A 22,544-nucleotide genomic window follows, 5' to 3' on the forward strand; every position below is an offset into this window, starting at 1 on the left:
GATGCTGGGCCACAGTGTGTTTCAAGAACAGGTCTAATGCACTGTGGTATTAATTCTGCCAGACTTCTATTTTTCCAGTTTTTTATTTTTCCATTTTCTTAACTGCTTATCCAAGATGTGGACAGTTTCCACACTTTGTTTTTTGCCAGTGATAATATTGATGGTAGAGCATGCTGACTAATGTGTCAGTCCATAATTGTGACTCCAAAGGCCATTGCGCCATTTTCTTCATACTTATCAAACTATATGTTGAAACCTCTTATCATTCAGATTAAAAGAAAATGATTCCAGAAGCGATAACTCCCGTAATGACAGAAATGTTTCATCATAGTATAAAGACTGTCATTCAAAAGATTTCTTTTAACTGATTTGCAGTGAGGATTTCTTCAAAGGCAGGGGAGGGAAATTCCTTTTCCCAAGGAGCCACATGGAAAACTTGGACTGTTGTGGAGGGTCATACCACTAAGCTTATAAATAATTTATATTGAGCATTTCAGCTTATTGGTGCGGCCCTCCAAAACAGATCCAGTTTCTCATGTGACCCCTTGGGAAGAGTAATTGCCCATCCCTGTTCTAAGGGGACAAGTGGACCCAAATCAAGTTAGTAGGGATCAAGGGGGTTTGTGTTTTTTCTTTCATTTGTCACATATCACAGTGAACATATTCCCTACTTTTGATTTTATATTTATCTGGCGTATAAAACATTTCTGCTAGCATTAACTGTACGGTGTGGCGTCAAACAGGATTAGAGAGCATGAGAGAGATTATGCGGTGCCACGCTAAGCTTTTTACAACCATGCTTTGAGTCAGAGATGGATGACCTCCTGGACAAACAATGGGCTGCTGACTGGACCAGAAATCTCCCAGCTTTCATGGTTGGTATGGCAACTGAGCTCTGTCAATATTGAAGCGACAGTCATATCTCAGACAAGACTGAACAGAAGCAAGAGAGGATGTGGCTCCGAGCTGCGAAACCTGAGAAAGCTGGTTCCAGGCGCTTTGTGAACGTCTGCCCTGTGTGCTCCAATGTGAACTAATGAATAAATGACTGGGTGCCCAAGTTTCATGGATGAATCATTTAAGAACCATCTGGGGTTAAAGTGTGCACACCACCTCCTTCTACTGTTGGGTTTAAAAAGACAGATGTCCTGTATGTGTGTGCTACAGCTGTCAAACACACCAATCTATTTTCTGAGCTGCATGAAACACATGAAACCTCTGCAGCAAGGCCTACTCTCATTTGGAAATATTCAATACACTTTCAATTCGATGCAATTCACTTTACCTAAATTTAATTCAGGTCAGTTTTTTTATATAACAGTAATTCAGAACAACAGTTATCTTGAGGCAGTTAGAAATTGTGGTCGCTGGCCTTAACTTTGAAGAAAATACATGCTTTACTAATAAACATTCGGCAGGCTGGTCGGGCCAGGACAGAAATGAGCCAGAAATACCTGAAAAAGTCCCATGGAAAGAAAGGATAGAGAGGACAAAGACCAACAAGAGAGGACACAAAGATAACTGCATGTAATAGTAATGTGGAAATAGCATATGAGGCCTGAGTTATACCAGCATACCTAAGGGATCATCCAGGGTCATCTGAGCCGACCTAAACTATAATGTTTACCAAATAACACAGCTCTAAGCCTAATCGGAGGTGCCTCATAGCTGAAGGCTCCACCTCTTCTTATACTGTCAATACAGAGCATGTTGCTCTCCAGACAGAAAAAATGATACCATTTATATTGCTTGAACTCTTGATGGGCACAATGGCGTAGCAGATGGTTGCACAAAATGTGCAGCATACATTAAAACACACAAATAATATAACATTAATATAATACTGAACTAGTAACACTCGGATCAGCTGCCTGTTATTTTTCACAAGACTCCAAAAGCTCAACACACAATGCAGTGTTGTTAAACCAACCCAACAGGCCCTGCAGGACATGGTTGGGAAGAAGTGATGTGTGTCACTACTGTTAGCACTTACAAATGAAGGGTGGGTCTGCCTTGGGGGTTTAGGAACACTGTAAAGGCAAACATTAACTTGTAATCTGGTTGGAAAGGAAGTGAAATGGAGTAGTTATGTCTGCTTGTTTGGATACTATTATAAAAACCATTAAGGTTATGAATGTAAGCACACGTGTTCTTAAAAAAACAAGCCCTGTTTTTCTTAAGTAGGTTTAGCCTAAACAAAAGTAATTTTACTACCACAAGTGTAATGTATACGCTGTGCAAACAAGTGCACTCCTTTTGAACAAGACAACCTTTCATCTCTTGTTGAATGGCCATTTACATTGTTAATGAATCAGCTTCTCCAGAGGGAAATTAAACACCTATGTAAACTTTTGGTTTGCAGGAGGATAATGGGTGTAGAAGATGACATTCTTGTGTAAAAATGTGATCTAGTAAGTGAAGGTATGATATGATGGCATGATCAGAAGACAACTGGCCAAAGTGAAATGAATGAACCTCTCAAGCTCGATTACATTCTGAAAATAGCAGCAGCTTATTTTAACGAGATTGCTATGCGGGACTATGCTGTGGATAGGGATTGTAGCAGATCAATAAAATCTCCCTACTATCTATCTATTGCTACCAAAGTACGCTGCTTTTCAGGGCCAATATAATACTACAAACATTTGCTTAGCCAAATAATCTCATCTGCATTTGAAAAAGGTGGTTGCAAATACTGGCTTTTTACTCTAAAAGCCTAAAAGTGACTGAAATTATTAATATGTTTTTTTAACTCTTCCATTGTGGTTTAGACAGAAAAAAATATACAGATAATTTTCCTTATATAAAATACTTTTCCCTACAATTTCAAGACATCCTTATTTGGGACTAGAGCGTCTTGGGTGTATCTGCCATTCATCGAGAAGGCGTATGATGGGTGGTTCCTCTTAGCAATTAGCCAATCAGCTAATAGAGCTAGGGTTGTTTAGGCGGGGCTACGGAGGGAAATCCTGACACACACTGGCTAGCTGTTGGAGCTGGGGGCAGGGCTTGTAGACGGAAGTGTCTCCCGACTGGTCCAGCTGTCATCTAGAAGAGAGTGGAGACCATTTACACCGGCTGCATAGGAAATGCAGAAAAAGGAAAAAACGCTAAAATATGGCAACATCTAAACGATAAGGTCATGACGCCGAACTGAAGGTAGCTATGCCCGACATGTCGACGCTTACACACGTCTGTCGTTACGTTGGAGTAGGTGTCGAAATTGCGTCACGGTATTTCGGGATGTAGAAATGATGACAAGGATTGGTAGGCTGTGTGACATTGAACATACAGGACACGAAACAGACGAGGTCGTTTAAAGAGCCACACACCGGTTCCAACATGTCACGTCGCGAAAAACTCTGAGGTTTTTGACGCTAACGGAAATTCGAGGAGACGTTGCAGCGACTGAACTGGTTTATTGCTTTCTGGCTGCTGTGCCAGTATGCTACAACGTCTCTGCGGTTATCAGCTATTATCCTAGCCTAGCGGCTCGGTGAAGGGAACTACCCTAGATTCAGAACAGACTGGAGACGTCATCAACATTTTCCTGTATTTAAGTGGTTGCTTATCGGGAGGTCATTGCTTGGAAAAGGGAGATCATTCGGTAGGTGTTCGTGGTGTTGGTCGCCGTGACTCTTGAGCGTTCGTGGTTAGCCTGCAATGCATAAACGTACTTTAAAAGTGACTGCATGATTAATGGGGCACATGGAAGGTGGCGGAGCAGCTGTTAGCTTGCTGCTAGCTGCGTAACGACCTTTTGGAGACGTCAGCTTCACAAGCTTAGACTGTTAGCTGCCTGCGCTTGTTTTTCCGTGGTTGCCTTCCTGCTTTAGTGTTATATTTCATCTGAGGCCTCCCATAGCCAAGCGAGTCAATGATTTAATCTCATTGATTGCATCACAAGACCAGGCAGGGTGCAGCCCAAGCACATCTACTGCGTTTGCAAGGCTGTGTGTGTGTTTTTTCTTATTTTCTAGGTGCCAACTCTAACAATCTTTTGAAATTTTGTCATACATTTTCTACCACATTTTAGGATAAAGAAGACGGAGTAAGTCAAAAGTGAACTTAAGATTTACTGGGTGTCCTAAATGGGGGACTACGGGTTTGGAGTTCTGGTGAAGAACGGCAGTGGCAACAAATCTACTTTCCCTGTAAGGATCCCTCCTCACCTGCAACCCCAGCACTCTCACCACCCTTCCAACCCCCCCAGCCCCCCTTCCTTTGTAAACAACACCTGCTCCACCAATGGGGGAAGTGCTTGGCTGTTCCCTGCAGTAACCCCGCACACTAACATGCAAGATGAGATTCTGGAGTCAGAAAAGTCCAAGGCCTTGGACCTCCAGGATATGCAGGAGAAATCTCAGGTCCAGGCCCAGCCTCAGGCCCTGTCTCCAGGCCAGCAGGAGGCCGGTGGAGGCTTAGGAGAGCTTGAGGGAGCTCTACCTGACGACGGCTCCCTGGAGAAGGGTACTTTGGAGAGCAGTGCTGGCAAGGAGAAGCTGAGGATGGAGTCTCCGGTGCTAAGTGGCTTTGACTACCAGGACACCCTGGGAATGGGTACAAGCTGTGCACAATCCACTTCTTCCTCATCTTCTCTGACCAGCTTCAACAACTGGTCTCCTGCTGTCCCATCTACCCAGTCTCCTGTGGTTGGGGAAGACGTTGGAGGTTTCTTTGGTCCCGCTGGCTCCAATGCTAATGGACCACATTTGCTGTTCCACAACTTCTCCCACCATGCTGGCCCTGGCTTTGGAGCAGGAGGTAGTTTCTCCCCACAGATTGGGCCAGTCTCCCAGCATCACCCTCCCACACCTCACCCTCAGCACTACCATCCCCAGGGACAAGGGGTTCCACAGCAGCACAGGCGCTCCCCAGCTAGCCCTCATCAACCCCAGCCTTCCTTCCCTCCACATCCCCATCGCACTGGACCATTTACACAGCTGCCCCACCTTGCTCCTACCCAGAACAAACCTCCCTCCCCTTGGGGAAGCTACCAGAGCCCCTCCACTCCCACATCCACCTCGTGGAGCCCAGGTGGGTATGGTGGCTGGGGAGGTACACAGGGGATTCGGGATTACCGACGGGGTGTCGGCGGCGGGATGTCAGGCCTGAACTCTATTTCGCCACTGAAGAAGTCCTTCCCTAACAATCAGGTAGACAGGGCTGTCATGGTTAATCTCATACTATGTATATTCATAGTAGATATTTGCATTTGCTGATATAAAAGAGACTTGTCATACAATTATTAACATTTTCTCCAGGTTCCTTTGCAAAAGTTCCCCAGAAATAGCTCTGGCATCAACCACAAGGGCTGGGTGGAGGACAGCATGAGCCGCAATGACAGTGTTTATCCTTTCCAGGTAGGCATACAGCTAAAATAAAACACAGGCTGTTGTTAAGGGAATTACTCAATATCTAAATTAAGTAAGTTCAGTAGGTATTGTGAGAAATGATGAACAGATATGGACTGTGATTGTATATGTGCTTTGTGTATTTTTAACAGACTAAGTATGTAATCCTGTCATACTTGCTTAACTGTATCAAATGTAACAAATGAACTATTGAGCAAAACGGGAGATGTGACAGGCAAGCCAGCTAAACGGATGACTTCAAACTTATTGTGTACTGAGATCTTATCTAGATCATTTGGTTAAAAGAGCTGTCTCATCTGGTTGATCACATGGGTTTCCTACTGTCCTGATTCGAGTTGTCTCGCGCTCTGCTGCAGCTTTAAACACACTTGATATGCTTTTATATAAAGTGACACACTTTTACTTATGTAGTCTTTATCACCAGTTGTGTGTTGCTCACAGATTTTCTTTGTTTTTAGAATTTTTAAAAATCCAACTCTCCTCAGTTTTGGTTAGAATTTGTATTGATTGCAATGTGGTAAAACCGAAAGTAGCTTTTTTTTTTTTCTTTTTTTTCTCTCTTCTCTCTCTCACCGGCTCATTTTATGCAGTGTGTCTTCCTATCAGATGCTATCAGATTCAGTGGAAAGATGTCACATTACAAGCGAATGCAGATGACTTTGTAACATACTTTGTTTGTCTCCATTTTCTGTTTAGTGCTCTGTGCTGGATGTCACCACAGGGAAAAATGAATTTTTATTTCTCCTTTTAATACTTATTAGCATCATGGGTATCTCACAGCTTATACTGCTTTAGATGGTGATTTTTGGGAAGTGAGGAAGCTAATTGTTGTTTTCCCCTCCTTTCAGCAGGAGAGAACACGGTCCTTTGATGGTTTCAGTATGCAATCTCTGGAGAACTCTCTGATTGACATTATGAGGGCTGAGCAGGATTCCTTAAAAGGTTGGTTCCCACACTAACAACAGTGAGACCTAGCTAGATTTTCTCATTGCTGGCTGTAAATAAATGTATTCAGAAATCTGTGTTTATTCGACACGTAGGAATTTTTTCCATATCCCCTGCAGGACTTGAGTAGCAAAATGCATATGTAATTGCATATGTTATGTTTGAATGTTTCTCTTGCAGCATTGTGCTTTGATGTTAATGGCACTACCCACAAATATTATTCAGCTTTATTAAATCCGTGCTTACTGCAGGCAAACCGTTGCATTAGTGGGTTTGGATATTATTGACCTTTCCAATATGGATGCCTATATCATTTTCAATTCTTGGGTTGCAGTCAGACAGTCAAAACCCCCCAAAAAGTTAATGTAGCTTTCCCTGAACACTTTCCAACAACCTTAATGGAAAACATCAGGTCAAGGCAGGATGTGAAGGAAAATTCTTAAGGACAACCACGGTGCCAAGATAATCAGAGTGCACTTTAGACTAGCTGTGCAATTATGCAACCTTAATGTTGTCAATGTGGTTTTTCTATCATGAAGCTAAAATCTTCCTAAAAAAGGTGGCCTACAAAAACCCATATCTGAAGATGCTTCACCTTATGTGACACAGTGTCATTTCGTGCAGGTTGTCCACCCTACGTATAAAAACCCAGTTTAAATAATTTGGGGTCAAAGGTGGAACCACTGCTTGCTGTGGGTGGAGCTGCTGCAAGAAATTTAACACTGATTTACAGGTGTTGCTCATTATTTTTCTATCAACTAAAACTACCCCAGCTTTACTCGTTGGTCATACCGATCGGGTGTTTTCATGAACCCTCGGCGCATTATCTCTTTCTTTTGTTAAAGATTGTTTCATGATTTATTTAGATTCATTCATTTGTTTGTTTATTTTTTTTTTTTTTTGGGAAGGGGGGGGGGGGGGTGTTAAACTCTAGGAGCAGCACCTTTCCTTAAAGTTGTGAAAATTCCAACCAGTAAAAGACTATTTGACTGCAACCTTTCAACACCAAAACAATTCCATGGCTCCCCGGCAGCCATTTTGGTAATTCCTTTGCGCAGTTATTGTGGGCTACGAAGACCGGCTTAGACTAAGTGAATTAGATAACCATAAATGAACACTAGGGCACAAAGTCAAATCTGATTTTTACAAAGCCACATAAATGCCTTGGTGGTTTCCCCCAAACATGCATTAAAATCTAACCACGTACACTGTGAATGAGGCCAATGCAGTCTTGAGTCTCTCAGTGCAGAACATTACCTATCTTCTATTAAGTTATGAAAACAATCATATGCAGCATTTTTCCACTGGCATTTGTTTGATCTCGACGCAGACTCCCTTATTAATAAAACATCTACCTTTTGTCACCATCAGTCAGAAGGGAGCCATTTTGCATCACAGCCAGTTCTGTTAATGCTAATTCGAGAGCGTGGATGTGCGTACTTTTTTTTTTTTTTTTTTTTTTTTTTTTTTTTTTTAAACCTGGTCTTTGATCTTTTATACAGTCATACATGCCATTTTAAATTAGGATGTTTTCCATCTTTTTTTCCATCTCTCTTGGCTTCTCAGTAATCAAAATCATATTCCTGTGGTCATATTCACAGAGGTGAAACGAAGTGGTTTAACACACATTTTTGGCCTCATTTTAATGTATATTGCCCTAAGATGCACATTTAGTTTACTTGTACTGACAATGTGAGTTGCATTTGTGGCCTTTTTCTAAAAATTTTTTACTAAATGCTGTCATTTTCCTTTTCCTGTACATGAAGAACACCCCCCCCCCTCATTTCAGCTATTTAGACATGAGAGAAGGGAATTAATAGAATTCCTACTCCATTTGGGAATCATTTCATCTCTCAGTTTTGTGAAGCTGCTCCTGTTTTTGTTTTTTTTGTCATTCAGTAAACTTCAGCTTCTTTCACTAGGGCGGACATTCACCTCTACCATTGAATGATATGCAATACTTCAGCTGAAGTCAGCATAGCAGACAACAGTGTCCTAAGATTAAAAAAAAAAAAAAAGTTTCTTAAAATTGGAGTCCAGACCTTCACAACTAATTGTAAATGGTTGATAGAAATTTCCTATATGTCTTTATCTTGTGATGTTTTTCTAAAAACAATTTGTTTTGTTTTACATGCAGCAAGAAGTTATGGGAGAAGACGAGGTAAAGCTTGTTAATGTCATGTCTGTCATTTTGATTTCTTCGATGTGATTTAAACAGCATCAGTTGCCTCTGACATGATTGCTTTGTTTTTGCCTCTGTTTGTCTGCTTGATTTTTGTCTGCATCACTGATTATTCTGTCTTCACTGCTTGAGATCCTTTTTTCCTCTTCAGAGAGTTTACACCTTTGCAGGCTGTCCATCAAGAACTAGTATTAATAGTAATCCTAATTTTATTGCGGGATAAGAAGTGGCAATTGTCCTTTGTTTTTTTTTGTTTTTTTGTTTTTTTTTTGTTTTTTTTAAATTTTATTTATTTTTTATTATTTCTTGTGATTGAACTTATTTGGATTAATTCTGATTGGAAGTTAAAATGTGTTAATTAGATCCTTCTCTCGATTAGGTCATTCGTCTTTGTTCCCCATGGAGGATGAGCGCTCTTTTGGAGATGATGAGTCAGGTGACCAGGGGCTTGCTGGCCTCGGTCCAGGCCACTGCTTTGCATCCCTTAATGGTGAACGTGTGGAGCGATATTCGCGCAAGGTGTTTGTTGGAGGGCTGCCCCCAGACATAGATGAAGGTGAGTCATGTTAAACCTGAAGGGGGTCCTTGACTAACTGCAGTTTTTACAATAATGAAATATAAACAACTTTTTTGTGTTTTCACGTGTTTTATGGCATTTCTAGATTTAAGTTATATATTTACAAGTTATATTTCAGCTACTGTATCAATGGTGTCCTGTGGCATGGTAGTGATATGCAGTGCCATTTTAAATAGGTTTGCTGATGTGCTTGTTGACTAACTGTTCTTTTTTTTTTTTTTTTTGGGTTTTTGTTTTCTAGATGAAATCACTGCCAGTTTCCGTCGGTTTGGTCATCTTTTCGTGGACTGGCCTCATAAGGCAGAAAGCAAGTCCTATTTTCCACCCAAAGGTGCATCAGAAAAGTTTAATTTGATATTTTGTGCCGTTCAGATTAAAATTTATTTTCTGGTGAGCACTCATTGTTCTGAATGCCCAATATTTCCAGGATATGCATTCCTGCTGTTTCAAGATGAGAGCTCTGTTCAGGCCCTGATTGATGCCTGCATTCAGGAGGATGGCAAGCTTTACCTGTGTGTCTCCAGCCCCACCATCAAAGACAAACCGGTGAGTTTTAGCATTAAAGCTGCATCCACACCAGAAGTGACTTGCAATCATGTGAATCGCACATGTGTCGTTGCCAAACGTGCAGGACCTAACAATCCTTCCTCAACTTCCAGACTGAAGAATATTACTGACTGGAATATTAACAGTAGTAAATACATTAGAGGGGTTAACTAAGGTTAAATAGTTAAATAAGAGCCTGCAAATGACCAGCCAGCAACTTCGAAGTTGTGAAACAAGCGAATCACTTCCAGCGTAGATGCAGTGGGCTTTTTTTTTTTTTTTTTTTTGGTGTCTATCCTCATTACAAATGTTTTGCATTCTGCTGTATGCTAAATGCAGCACACAAGAGGCTTCTTGTAAAAAGCCCCTGCCACAACCGACAAGACTATTCAGACTGTTATAATCTATATTACATGAGCACCAAGGCCTTAAAATTATCAGTTCTAAATGTATCTTGGTCAGAAACAAGTAGGACACTGGGGAAATTATTATGCATTTTAAATTTTGTAGGTCCAGATCCGGCCCTGGAATTTAAATGATAGTGACTTTGTAATGGATGGTTCTCAGCCATTGGACCCAAGGAAGACTATCTTTGTAGGAGGTGTCCCTCGTCCCCTGCGTGCAGGTATACATTTGAAGTGACTAATAAATGTATCAAGCTTCTGAGATTCAAACTGTTAAAATCACTCTAAGTGTCATTGCTATTCCAGTTGAGCTTGCCATGATCATGGACCGTCTGTATGGGGGAGTGTGTTATGCTGGGATCGACACAGATCCTGAACTGAAGTATCCAAAAGGGGCAGGGCGAGTGGCCTTCTCCAATCAGCAAAGCTACATTGCAGCCATTAGTGCCCGATTTGTTCAACTGCAGCATGGGGAGATTGATAAACGGGTGAGTTGATCAGATTCTAGTTCCATATTCGTATCCTGAAAATGTAGATGGTATGTTTCAAAATATAAATTTCCCACTTACCAGATCTCTCTCTCTCTCTCTCTCTCTCTCTCTCTCTCTCTCTCTCTCTCTCTCTCTCTCTCTCTCTCTCTCTCTCTTTCCCCCCCGTCCCAGGTGGAAGTGAAGCCATACGTCCTGGATGACCAGCTGTGCGATGAGTGCCAGGGGACTCGCTGCGGAGGGAAGTTTGCTCCTTTCTTCTGCGCCAATGTGACCTGTCTGCAGTACTACTGTGAGTACTGCTGGGCAGCAATCCACTCCCGCGCCGGCCGCGAGTTCCACAAGCCGCTGGTGAAGGAAGGAGGGGACCGACCACGACACATCTCCTTCCGCTGGAACTGAGACAAGAGACCTGGGAGGGACTGAGAGAAAGGGGTAGTTAAGGGCGGGGTATGGGCTATGATGAAAAATAAATGCACTTTTCTTTTAAGTTGAGAAAAAAAATGGTAATATTGATAATTTATTTTTATTTTTTTATTTTTTTAAACTTGGGCCCACAAAAAGTAAATGCTAAGAAGAGTGAAATCCCATTTATGTTTTGACTTTCAGTGTGCATGAGCATATGGATGCATTATATTTGGATTTGTGTTTCTTGTTGACTTGACTATATTTTCTTTCTTTTTTTTTTTTTTTTTTTTTTTTTTTTTCATATTAGCTGGCAAAGCTGCTTACATTTGTTGATGAGAGTAACATAAAATTTAAGTGAGGTTCATCACACCTAAATCAGTATACTAACTATGGGAGTTTAGGAAGGGTGCATTTTCTTACTTTTTGCTTGCAGGATTAGAGAACAACTGTACAATTTACCAAAGGTTTAATGTAAATGGTTGAGGTGAACAGTGGTGGAACTCTGTTTCAGATGGATGGATGGATGATTGAGTTTTCCAAGCAGCTCGGCGTATAGCATCTGGCCACGTCACAAAAGACAAAAAAAAAATCTCCCCCTCAGTTCAGTACACATGTTTAAGATTGTCAGCATGAGTTTTCAGGTCTTGGTTTAAAAGTCAACACTTTGTAACCAGAAAGGGCAAACCAAAGATTGGCCTAAACGCATCACCTAAAACAGTCATTGATCTGAGGGTAATCAGGATAATGTTCTCGTACAGTTAAGGAATGGCTGGAGTTTTGGTTTGTGAGTTTCAGCTAACAAAGACACAGCCCTCAGGGCTCAGGTATTGGCAGTAGTATTTACTCACTTTATATTGTCAGGGATATTAGCACTGGAAGCTAACATGCTAATGTAATACAAACTAATGGGAATGCACAGTCCAGTCTCCCTGAGTTGTCCTCATGGTGTACCACTGCACGCTCTACCGTGACTGGAGCTTCTCTCACAAGTGTTGTGGTTGGATATGGTAGTAGCTAGAATTTGCTGTCACAGAGATAAAGATATTATTTTATACATGGCCTGCTGATTTTTGTACAGTGTTTTATAGCTGATTATTTTGTCATGAACATATATACATTTATTATGCACTACTTTTCTAAATATTTTTTTCAATAGTCATTTTAGGCACATTTTTCACAGATGGGAGAACTCCTTTTGCAATACCTCATTTTTTTCACTTGGTGAAAAATAATTTTGTACCTTTGTTACTAAGAGATCTGCATTTATGGTAAACTTAATTTAACAAAAAAGAATGATATTAATATAATTTTCAATTAGCTTTTATATATTTAAGTGCTGGTAAATCTGAAAATTGTCTGGTGCATTAGTGTGATTCTGTAGATTTAAAAAAACAAAACAACAAAAAATATATAAAGCTATCATTAGCCAGTCATATATGGATTCTCCTCTGTCCTAATAAACATCATTACAGGATCCTAAGGCATGGCAAGACCTTTCTAAACTGATTTTGATAGTCTTGAAAATGCATATAATCTGATATTTTGCTCCTAGGTGTAGTCACTAAGATTATCATTAGGGTAAATGTTTTGGCTTTGATCAATGTGAAATCTTCCCTTCTATCACCGGAGTGGATATCAGCTGTTTGAATATTTAGATCCTCTTTCTGGGACTGCCTGTGAGTTCTACTTATTCTTGGCATGCATAAGAAATAAAATGACTAGTGATAATGCAGGACCTAATATAATGCACTAGATCTCCTTTTTTTTTTTTTTTTTTTCTCTCTCTTTGACTTTCTTTATTTCTCTTTGAGATTGCCTCTCTTGTAGCCTCTCTTTACATGATTGAGTCTGCCTTCCTTTACACAGACGTGATGTTTATGCAATCTACACGGTGACAACACTTTAGGTCTGTTTTTTTTTTTTTGTAACATAGAGGACACTCAGTAGGACATAGGTGAGGAGACTTGATCACTTTGACCCCCTTTGTGATGTGGCATGCTTTGGGACATAACCTGAATGTGATTTAATGTTGCAAGTTAACTTTGAGCCATTATGTGCAATACTTATTCTTTCCAGAAACAGTTCTCCGCAGTGTAAGTCATTCAATCCATATAAACCATGCAGTCATTTACACACCTTTGTTTCCTATTGTTCATGCTGATGTCTGCAAAAGGAAAAAAATAATTTATACCTGAATTTATTTTTAAACATTAGTTTTGTGCTTATTAACATATTTTGCTACAACCATGCTACTGTGATTGAAAACATTGTGTATATAATAGGTCGATAATGTATTTACCGTTTGCTATATTTTCAGTTGAAATGAATTACTGTCATTTTGATCAGTTTTTTTTTTCTTTTTTTTTTTTGTCATATTTTTTTGGGGTGATGTGTTCAACTCGTTGACGTGTCTAGTTTTTCTAATTGCTGTATCTGTGCTCCACATTTTCACATGGGAAAAAAATGATTATGTCTGTTAGTATTACTTGATTGCAAAATTTCAATAGTTTTTAATTAAATGATGGGAAGGTTATATTTATTAACTTTTTTTTTTTTACCTGATATCATTTTGATTTTTTTTAAAGTCATTTCACATTTATATGTAAGTTCCAATTTTTATATTTTCTCGATTAATTTGCGCTACAATACAGACGTCAGTTTTTATAGTTGGTTTGTAGTACTGAAGTAAAACAAAGATCTAATGTCATATATTCATTTGCTGCCAACTGTTTGTAACTGTATGCATACATTTGAAGTATTTGTAATGTGAGATGTTGAACGAATAAAAAAAAAAAAAAAAAAAAAAAAAACGCTGTGAGGAAGAATCTGTCCTGTGTGTTAACGGGAAATTCTCTAAACTGGAACCGCGCATCTATTGCCATTGTTGTGAAAGGGTTTTTTTTTTTTTTTGTGGCACAGCCATGGGTTAAATCTGCTCAGATTAAGCAGTATTTAAAGACTGTTGCTTGTTTAGTCTTCTGTCCTGAAAATCTTTGCCTGTGTAGCTGCATTTGTTTTCTTTTTAAATTTATTCAAGTGAAAAATTTGCAAACAGTATGGGAGCATAGAAGATTGTTAGTGCAAACTGCTAATCTAGACAAACTATTTCTAGACGGTAATGATTTTTGTCCTTGGGCTAAACCTGTAGTTATTATCTTGCAACATCTAATTAAGTTTCATGTTCCAGCTATTCCTCTAACCTTATGTATTTTATACTTTTTTTTTTTTTTTTTAAATAATACTCCAGACGTCCATAAGTGGGTCAATAATGACCTGCATTCATTTCTTATGGAATTTCATGGGAACTTGTGATTTGTAACTGTCAGCTAGATCTAGAGATCTATAGAGATCTAGAGATCTCTATATAAACAAAAAGAATTGGGGGGACCACACTTTGTGGTCCTTAATATTATTTTACAAATGACAGACAGCATTCATTCAGCATTCAGACAGCAATTCATCAGAAGTGATTGTGCATTACAGGGGGAGGTTTCAAATGTCTACTGCACATGCCAAACAAGCTTGTCAAGTATGACCAGAAGATTTTCTGGGTTTGTGATGCAAGGATCCTCTTTGCAGTATTTGGAATGGTTTACAGGGAGGCAAATTCAATAGAATCTGAAGGAAAACATTGTCCAGTAGATTCAGAAACACACAATGCAACATCACCACAGTTAACTTTCTCCCCAGTGTGCCTAAGGCAGACATCGTTCCTCTGATGAAGCCTTCAGAGTCCTGGCTTACAGCACAGTGTTAGGATTCAAACTTACTATGGTCAGCTATGTCAACAGGAAAGGAATGGGTGTTGTACTCCTGAGCACATTGTATCAAAATTAAATTGTGAATAAAAATACCAGAAAGGGGAGGGGGGGGGGGGGAACACAATTGATCATATTCTATAAGACCAAAGGAGGTGTAGATACTATGGACCAGATGGCACATATATCTGCCAGTGTAGAACCTAGAGGTGGCCCATGGTGCTGTTGTACAACTTGACGCTGCCGCCCTGAATGCCTACACCTTTTCCATGGCTTAGCGCCCCAAATTCAAGGATGGTATTTTAAATCCATGACGGGTCTTTTTCACTGAGCTCTCAAAGGAGCTTGCCACACCACATATGAGAAGTCAACTGGATGGTTGTTCCCAACTGCAAACATCGATCACTGAAGCAATGGGAAGCTGTGGCATGAGAAAAACCACAACTTGGCCACAGGAGAAGAAGCAGATAGGGCAAGCCAAGAGAACAAAATTTCAAGTAATGAAGATTGTAAAGTCAGACAGGGCCGTGCAGAGACGTTTAAAGGGGCGGATGCTCAAAGTTAAAAAGGGGCACATTGAACCAGGCTGAATAACAACAACACACATTCATCAAGAATCTAATATGGGCAACAAGGCAAAGCAAACGTAGCTGATGTTTTACCTGATGGGTACAATGTTGCTGTTGAGGGGTTTCTGCTGCTGCTGCAGCTGATAGTGCTGGAGGGCAGGGCTGTGTTGATCTGAGACTGTAGACATTAAAAAGTCCATAGAGATGGTAGCTGATTAAACAAGTGTCATGAGATAATAACAAAATGCAAAGATTGGTGACAGCGCTTGGAACCATAAGGCAACAAAAAACTGTGAGAAATAAACTAGGCTCTGCCTGTGAATCACTCTTTGCTTCTCTTCTTCGTTCCATCCCATCTTTTCATATATCACTTTCCACTTGCTGTCCATCTGAGAACAAGGCACAACTTGCTATTGCAATAAACTATAATCTAATTATCCACACCTAACAACTCTTGCACTTAATCTATAATAAAATGATGACAGAAAAATGTTATAGCCCTGCCTTTAGTAGCCTCACACAGCTCCTACTGTTCCCTCCTCATGTCCTTACCAGGCATGTCTGGACAATGTTATATCATGATTAATAATTTAAAAAAATCCATATACATAAAACAAACACATGCACACACACACAGTGACATTTTAGACCTTCAGAATACTGTATATACTATGGGCATCTCGGTGCTGATCCAGAATCCTTACATTATTATTTATTACTAGAGCTACAATAATAAAGCAATGAGGAGGGGGAAGTAATAAATATGAAATAATGTATTTATGATGATTCCATTTGTTTCACTATCCACTCTGTGCAGGGGCAAAGCTTATTACATTTTTAAACTGTAGAGATACAATAATTTTACTGCTGTAAAATCCAAATTTTGTCTTATTTAAAATATAAATCGAATATAATCTGCTTCTTAATGTATGTTCTTTAAAATACAGTGTGTGTTTTTTAATATATTATAATTATAATAATGCATAATTGTGAACATGCATATTAGATCATTTTTTAGTGAAATATAATCCTTCCAGAAAGGCAGGAAAAGCGCTGTAACTTACTTACTAAATATGTTCTCTAAAACGGTGACAGAGCAACAGACCCATGACAGCCTTACACAGATAGCCAGCAGCTATGACCAGCACTACTTGTGCAGTTAATAAAAAGACAGGTAATGTTTGTCACGCTGTTGCACACACAGCACGCTCGTTTGTTTCAGTTCGTCAGTTGCTACAAGACAACTTACCAACGTGTACGTAATAAGCTGATACTCTTGGGTGCTATAGACTACAGTGTACGCTGCACACCTACTTACTGGTTTTGTCGCATCAGTCTGTATGGAAGAAATATAGTAAGTCTGTGTCTCTGAGTTAACTTGTGTTTCTCCTACAGCTCCAGACCGCAAAAAATGCGCGTGCTCTTTGTGAGCTCGTTCCCGGCTCGTAACCAGCGCGTTCTGCCGTCAAGGGTGATCATTGGTTAAATGTGATCATGTGACTGATGCAAGTCAGATCCTTTTATTTAGCAAAACTGTGATTAATAGTTAAATATTATTGTTGAGGGGCACAGACAGGACTCCGCACGCAAACACACATAAAAAAATAAATAAATAAAATTTAAAAAATTTAAAAGTTGCCTCAACAAAAGGGCACTTTGGGCACTCATCAGGAAAGGGGCGGGTGCTCAAGCCCCTCTAGCCCCCCCCTCTGCACGTGCCTGATAGTCAGATGTCGGTGTGGGAAATGCAACGTACCTGTGTGTAGGGATTACAGCCTGAAACAGGTGGTTGTCACAACTACATTCAGTGACGGAAAAGGCTAGAAAAGAGAGAGGAATTGTCTGGACAGTTACACACACATGTATATACTGTCTCACACAAACACACAAAACGGATTTTGACATCGTTCTGTTGCTGTTGTGTATTTTTTTTTTCCTTTTCTCATTTTAAAAATGTTTTAAAAAAAGTTAAAAATACAAAATACTTCAAACATTAGAATCATTCTTGTGTGGATACATCTAAAGGTTAATTCAAGAGATAGTATTCTGGCTATTTTCGGCATCCACATTTTTCGAATAACACTGCCACCTGCTGGTCGTTACAAGCACAATACAGAAAAAGGCAGAGTAAGCACAAAGTGTCATCCGTCAAGTGTGAGAAGGTGTGAAAAAGAGAGATGCGGCGAGTCAAGACTGTGTATGTCCCCCAGTTTGGGTCACAGCAGAGCTCGAGTCAAAGAACTGAATCGGATAAGACAGAGTCCCTTTCTCAGACCCCGAGGGAGAAGACTGGGAACAAGCGCCGCAAAGACAAACGCGCAAAGCCTCGGTCCATCTTGAAAGTAAAAATACCCAGACTCACCAGCCACAGTTTGCTCGGAAAAGTAACAAAGGACAACAAAACGCCGGCAAGGTCGATGTTGGAGCCTGCAGTAAATGATACCAAGGCAGCAATGAACCAAGGAGGAGAAAGGCAGTGTAGTATTTTGGGTAACTTTAGCTAATAAGCTAACTATGTAGCTTTATTAAGGCTGAACAGTTAAGTGAGCTGTTGCTAGCTTAAAAAAGAGCACAGGTCTTGTGATTTCCGGTATATGCTCCCCAAAATTAGTATAAAAATAAAAATAAGGTATAAATGACTTGTTGGCCTATAATCTATGAAAAATGTCTTTCATGAATAATAATGATGGTAAATAATTTGGAGCCAGAAAGAATATTCCTGTCACAATACACAGTACAAGTACAATAATGCAGTCATAAAGATACGTACAAAACACGTAATGTACGTCTATGTGTTTATGTATATATAGACAGATATACAGTACCAATGTGTAAATAATGTTGACTACAGCCTATTTACCAATACAAGTAAATAGGTTACATATAAAACACATATATTTACAACCATGCATGCATAGTTAACTCATAGAGAAAATTTGCTTTGGATGCAGAAGTAGATCAGTGAGCTCACCGCACACTAGGACAATTGAGTGTAAGTGTGCCGTGTGTAACATTTGTTTTGCAATTTTCAAGTAGGGCCATGCTTTAAAACTAGCTGCGCAAGCTGATGAATGATCTTCCCAAAGTCCGGCCTGCCCATCCATTTCAGTGTCCTCTTCACTCAGTTGCTGTAGAAACACTTAACTACTGTAAACCAAATACCTAATTTGAGTTTGCACTGCAAAAGCCTGTCGGTGATGTGGTTTGTATTTTTCAGTGCCAAATTGTATGAATTAGTGTAACTTACAGTTGAAAGTTTCAGTACAATTTAGCTAAGGGCCACAGTGACTTGACTGCGTGGGCCTGGACCTCCAAGACCTGTGCATAATACTGACACTGCTCCGGACTGAACAGAAATAAGAGCGCTCACTCTCACATTCACCCCTCTTTTCTTTAGCGGCTGTGTTTATGTCTTGTGCTCTCTAAATGTCCTAATTCATGCGATGTCCTATTATTCAAAATATAGTTTAAAAATATGTAAAAGACAGCACTGAGGGATGAGTGAATGGCAAAAGAAATATATGTGCAGTATATTTATAGTTGTTTTTGGCTTTCACCAGTATTAATCAGTGTTCCTTAACACAAGTGTTAAAAAAAAACTTAAAACTGTATTTTTTACAGAATGATTTCAGTAATTTTTAGTATTGTTCTGTTAGCCGCTTCCATTACTAAGTGTTTTGTATGAAGTTTGTCTTTGACTGTGTTTGAGTGTTAGTGTTGTTTACATAACTGTATTAAGCTTTTTGCTGTTATGTCCACCCCCAGGGCCAGCTCATTTCACATTGGCCTCCTTAATATCAAGCTGGTGAAACTATAAACCTAGACTGAAACTAAAAGTCTAACACAAAGCCAGTGTTCTTTTAGTGTCAGGCCCTAGCCTGGATAAATGGGGATTGTTGCATCAGGAGGGGCATCTGACGTCAAATCATGGCCAAGTCGAACATGATGATCATATGTGGAAGTGATGGTGGATGAGTTTAAATGGGATCAACCATCTAAAGTAAGGGACAGTTCACAAGTAGGGTGAGGAAGCGAGTGCAGGCAGGGTAGAGCAATTGGAGATAGGTGTCAGTGATTTGTGACAGAAGGATAGCAGAAAGAGTGAAAGGGAAGGTGTGCAAGATGGTAGTGAGACGGTTTGTAGACGGTGGAAATGAGTACATAGGAAGGACACCTCAGGTTGAGCAGTTTGGAGACAAAGAGAGAGGCGAGGCTGAGATGACTTGGACATATGCAGAGGAGGGATAGTGGATATACTGGACAAAGGAGGTTGAATATGGAGCTGCCTGGCAGGAGGAAAAGAGAACTCAGACCAGGTTCATGGATGTAGTGAAGAAGGATATGCAGAGAGTTAATTTCACAGAGGAGGATGTGTGAGATAGGGTGAGATGCATGCAGATGATCTGTAGTGGTGATTTCTAAAGAGAGTAGCTGTAAGAAGAAGTAGAAAGTGGGCAATCATGGCTCAAGAGTTGGCAGTTTGTCTTGTAATCAGAAGGTTGCCGGTTCAAGCCCCGGCTCGGGCAGTCTCGGTCGTTGTGTCCTTGGGCACCTACTGGTCATGGCCAGAGGGGCCGATGGTGCGATATGGCAGCCTCACTTCTGTCAATCTGTTCCAGGGCAGCTGTGGCTACAACTGTAGCTGCCTCCACCAGTGTGTGAGAGTGAATGAATAGTGGAATTGTAAAGTGCTTTGAGGGTCTCGAAATGCGCTATATAAATGCAATCCCTTATTATTATAAAAAAAAAGCCTAATATTCATCCTGTTTGTCATTGTTGCGGTCAGGTGCTGACACTGCAGATGGAGATGTTTTCTTTTTCTCCCAAAGATCCACTGGCAAAGCAACAAACGAGAAAGAAAAGGTAGGTGGTGTGCAAAGTGTGCAGCAGAAAAATGGTAACAATGTGTACCAAACAAGTTTATATAGTTAAAATTAGTGTAATTTTAAATAGCTTGGGGTTTAATGGCAAACAAAAAATTGTCTTCTATCAGGCTCACTGTATATTGAAAACCTCTTTATGTTTTACTTTGTAATTTAACTTTAGCGTGACTGATCTTTCCTTAAACTCTAACTTTCAAAAGTTAAATAAAGGCTCAAACTGTGCATCAGGACTTCTAAACAGGCATGCAGTTACAGTAAAAAGTTTGTGAACCCTTTGAATTTTTCTCTCTTGTTGCAAAAATATGACTGAAAACATTACAGCATGTAAAAACCAACCAAAAAAAATTTATTCTTTTCGTCAAATGTGAGTTGTGGAGATCACTTAATGTCTATGTTATTCAAATAAAATTATTTACACACGGTTGTGGTCCTGTTGATAGGACACCTGCCTTTAATGTACTTCCAAATTTACAGTCAGTATTTGAGGGTCATGTTAATTTCTGCTTGTCACAGAAATTAATTCAGAAATCTGATGTTTTGGGTCATATTTATGTAGAAATATAAATATGGCTCACCAAAAGTTATATGTGTATTTTGTGTCCTCTAGACCCACGAATAAGGCAAGATCTATTTACACCATTTCTCTTTTCCCTTTCCTCTGATTTTTTCCCCTTCACTGGATAGGCGAAGCAATTTGTTCTTAGGACCATCTCCAAGATGTTGGAGGAGAATCAGCTTATCAGACAGAGACTGGATGCTCTCACTAAGGCCAAATGAGTCTGCGAGGATCATAGTGGCCCACAAACATAGTAGGCAACTTGCTAGTACTCAGCACAAGTGTTTCTTTAAATCTTTGTTCTCATCGGTTGCCACATTTACTTTGTTAAGCATTGGGTGTGTGTTAGAAGTGTTGTTAAAGGTCAGGTTGCTGGATCTTGAAGCAGTTTGCATAGAAATGCATTTCTCAGAGAGAACCACCGTTTACTGTGTTTAGCTGAAACTGTTATCTTATTAAATCGGTCAGTGAAATAATTGTGCAGAAGTCTTCTTCAAATTATACATATTTTACTGACTAAATGTTAACTGAGTCTACATAACATGACAGCGCCTTTAACAGGGCTCTAGACTAACTTTTTTCCATGGTTGCACTGATTTTCTTAGGTGCAACCAAACTTTTCTTTAAAAAAGATATCAAAGTTGATGATCCCGACTTCATCCATGGTCCAGGATGTTGCAGGAATTACCTTTATCCACCAGAGGGCACCACCGCCTCTCATATTATTTTTTGTTGGTCTTATGGTTTTCAGTTATTCAGCAGCAACAATTTTATAACCAAAACAGGAAACCTTATAAATGTTTAAGTTGCTTGTATTGGAAACACTCAAAAAAGAGAAATTGGGTGGTTATTAAATTTATAAGAGTCTAACTTGTAATTTGAACAAAATCAGAATATATAAACATGGTGAATGCAATTAAATCATGTATGATGTGCATGCAATTCAACAACGTAACACTTGTTAAATATATTCTTGTTGAAATGACATGATACAATCTAGCAAGAGTGGTTAGTTGCCTGGTTTCGTGATATCACACGATCTTACAAGATTTCAAACTGCAGGAAAATCACTGAGGCAGAAAAGCGTACACACACCACATGTATGCTATTGCTATTTATTGTGGTTTAACCTGTTTAAGGACAAGTGCCCTGTCCAGGGTGTACCCTGCCTGTCGTCCTACAACACCCCGGAGTTAATGAGAGAAAATGACAAGTGGGAGAGATCAGTGGAGTGACAACTTTGTGAAATTTGTTATAAATCTATTCAACTGGAGGAAAAAAAAGATGCATATGACAAGTTTCATGTTAAGTAGAATCTAGACTGTCAAACACTCCAAAAAATAACTCTTTTTAATTCTAATGTGTGAACTTAAAATAATCATAGAAAGGATTTCCACGTTAATAAATGGCTTTCTGTTACCATTTTGTTGGGCTAACGGGGCTTGTGCTTTGCTTGAGAGAGTTGTTTTGCTCAGACTAAGAATTTGCTTGTAATGTGTAATAAAAGCTTCAAATTTTAGGGCACATTCGGCGCCTGTTATTTTACATTTTGAGAAAGAAGATAGTTTGTGATTGTTTTAGCAAAAAAAAACAAAAAAGTCAAAAGTAAAAATTTTAAATTGTTTTCACTGTATTCATTGATTGATTCACTAGTTTAAAGTAAAAATTTTTCATTAGTAGAAATAGGAAAAAATAAGAATTTTATTAATTGTATTGACCTCTTCTGGTTCCCCACAGGTTTCAATGTTGAACTTAGAACCAAACGTTTCAAGTTGATTCTCTTTGACAGGATTGATATTAGTATATCAACTTGAGAGGCATGTGGCAGTGATTATTTTAAGTGTAATATAATT

The 22,544-nt window shown here is 39.5% G+C and overlaps 2 protein-coding genes and 1 long non-coding RNA gene across 5 annotated transcripts; 2 read left to right on the forward strand and 1 right to left on the reverse strand.

The window, feature by feature from the left end:
- Positions 1-492: 492 nt before the first annotated feature.
- LOC147337715 (uncharacterized) lies at positions 493-16,764 on the reverse strand. Its single transcript, XR_015131313.1, has 3 exons — positions 16,571-16,764; positions 15,346-15,430; positions 493-10,939 (listed from the first exon to the last, which is right to left on the reverse strand). It is a non-coding gene; the product is annotated as an uncharacterized LOC147337715 (long non-coding RNA).
- LOC147337716 (cytoplasmic polyadenylation element-binding protein 4-like) lies at positions 2,936-13,735 on the forward strand. Of its 3 annotated transcripts, none has more exons than XM_086309399.1 (11): positions 2,936-3,159; positions 4,037-5,156; positions 5,265-5,363; positions 6,224-6,317; positions 8,458-8,481; positions 8,882-9,058; positions 9,321-9,410; positions 9,507-9,625; positions 10,136-10,250; positions 10,336-10,517; positions 10,692-13,735. In XM_086309399.1, the coding sequence occupies exons 2-11, from the start codon at positions 4,092-4,094 to the stop codon at positions 10,917-10,919; spliced, it is 2,193 nt and encodes a 730-aa protein (XP_086165525.1). In that variant the 5' UTR covers positions 2,936-3,159; positions 4,037-4,091; the 3' UTR covers positions 10,920-13,735. The 3 variants fall into 3 exon arrangements, with proteins under 3 accessions (XP_086165525.1, XP_086165541.1, XP_086165534.1); XM_086309415.1 differs by having other exon boundaries at positions 6,227-6,317; XM_086309408.1 differs by lacking the exon at positions 2,936-3,159 and adding an exon at positions 3,219-3,607.
- A 596-nt stretch (positions 16,765-17,360) lies between the features above and the next one.
- Positions 17,361-21,851, forward strand: LOC147337717 (uncharacterized). Its single transcript, XM_086262872.1, has 3 exons — positions 17,361-17,742; positions 20,039-20,115; positions 20,820-21,851. The coding sequence occupies exons 1-3, from the start codon at positions 17,430-17,432 to the stop codon at positions 20,910-20,912; spliced, it is 483 nt and encodes a 160-aa protein (XP_086118998.1). The 5' UTR covers positions 17,361-17,429; the 3' UTR covers positions 20,913-21,851.
- Positions 21,852-22,544: the final 693 nt, after the last annotated feature.

This window comes from Aulonocara sp. 'chitande type north' Nkhata Bay, linkage group LG2, assembly GCF_057382095.1.
Source record: "Aulonocara sp. 'chitande type north' Nkhata Bay isolate Kocher_YH1m ecotype deep benthic linkage group LG2, A_spYH_male_GT1.1, whole genome shotgun sequence".
NCBI classification, from domain to species: Eukaryota; Metazoa; Chordata; class Actinopteri; order Cichliformes; family Cichlidae; genus Aulonocara; species Aulonocara sp. 'chitande type north' Nkhata Bay.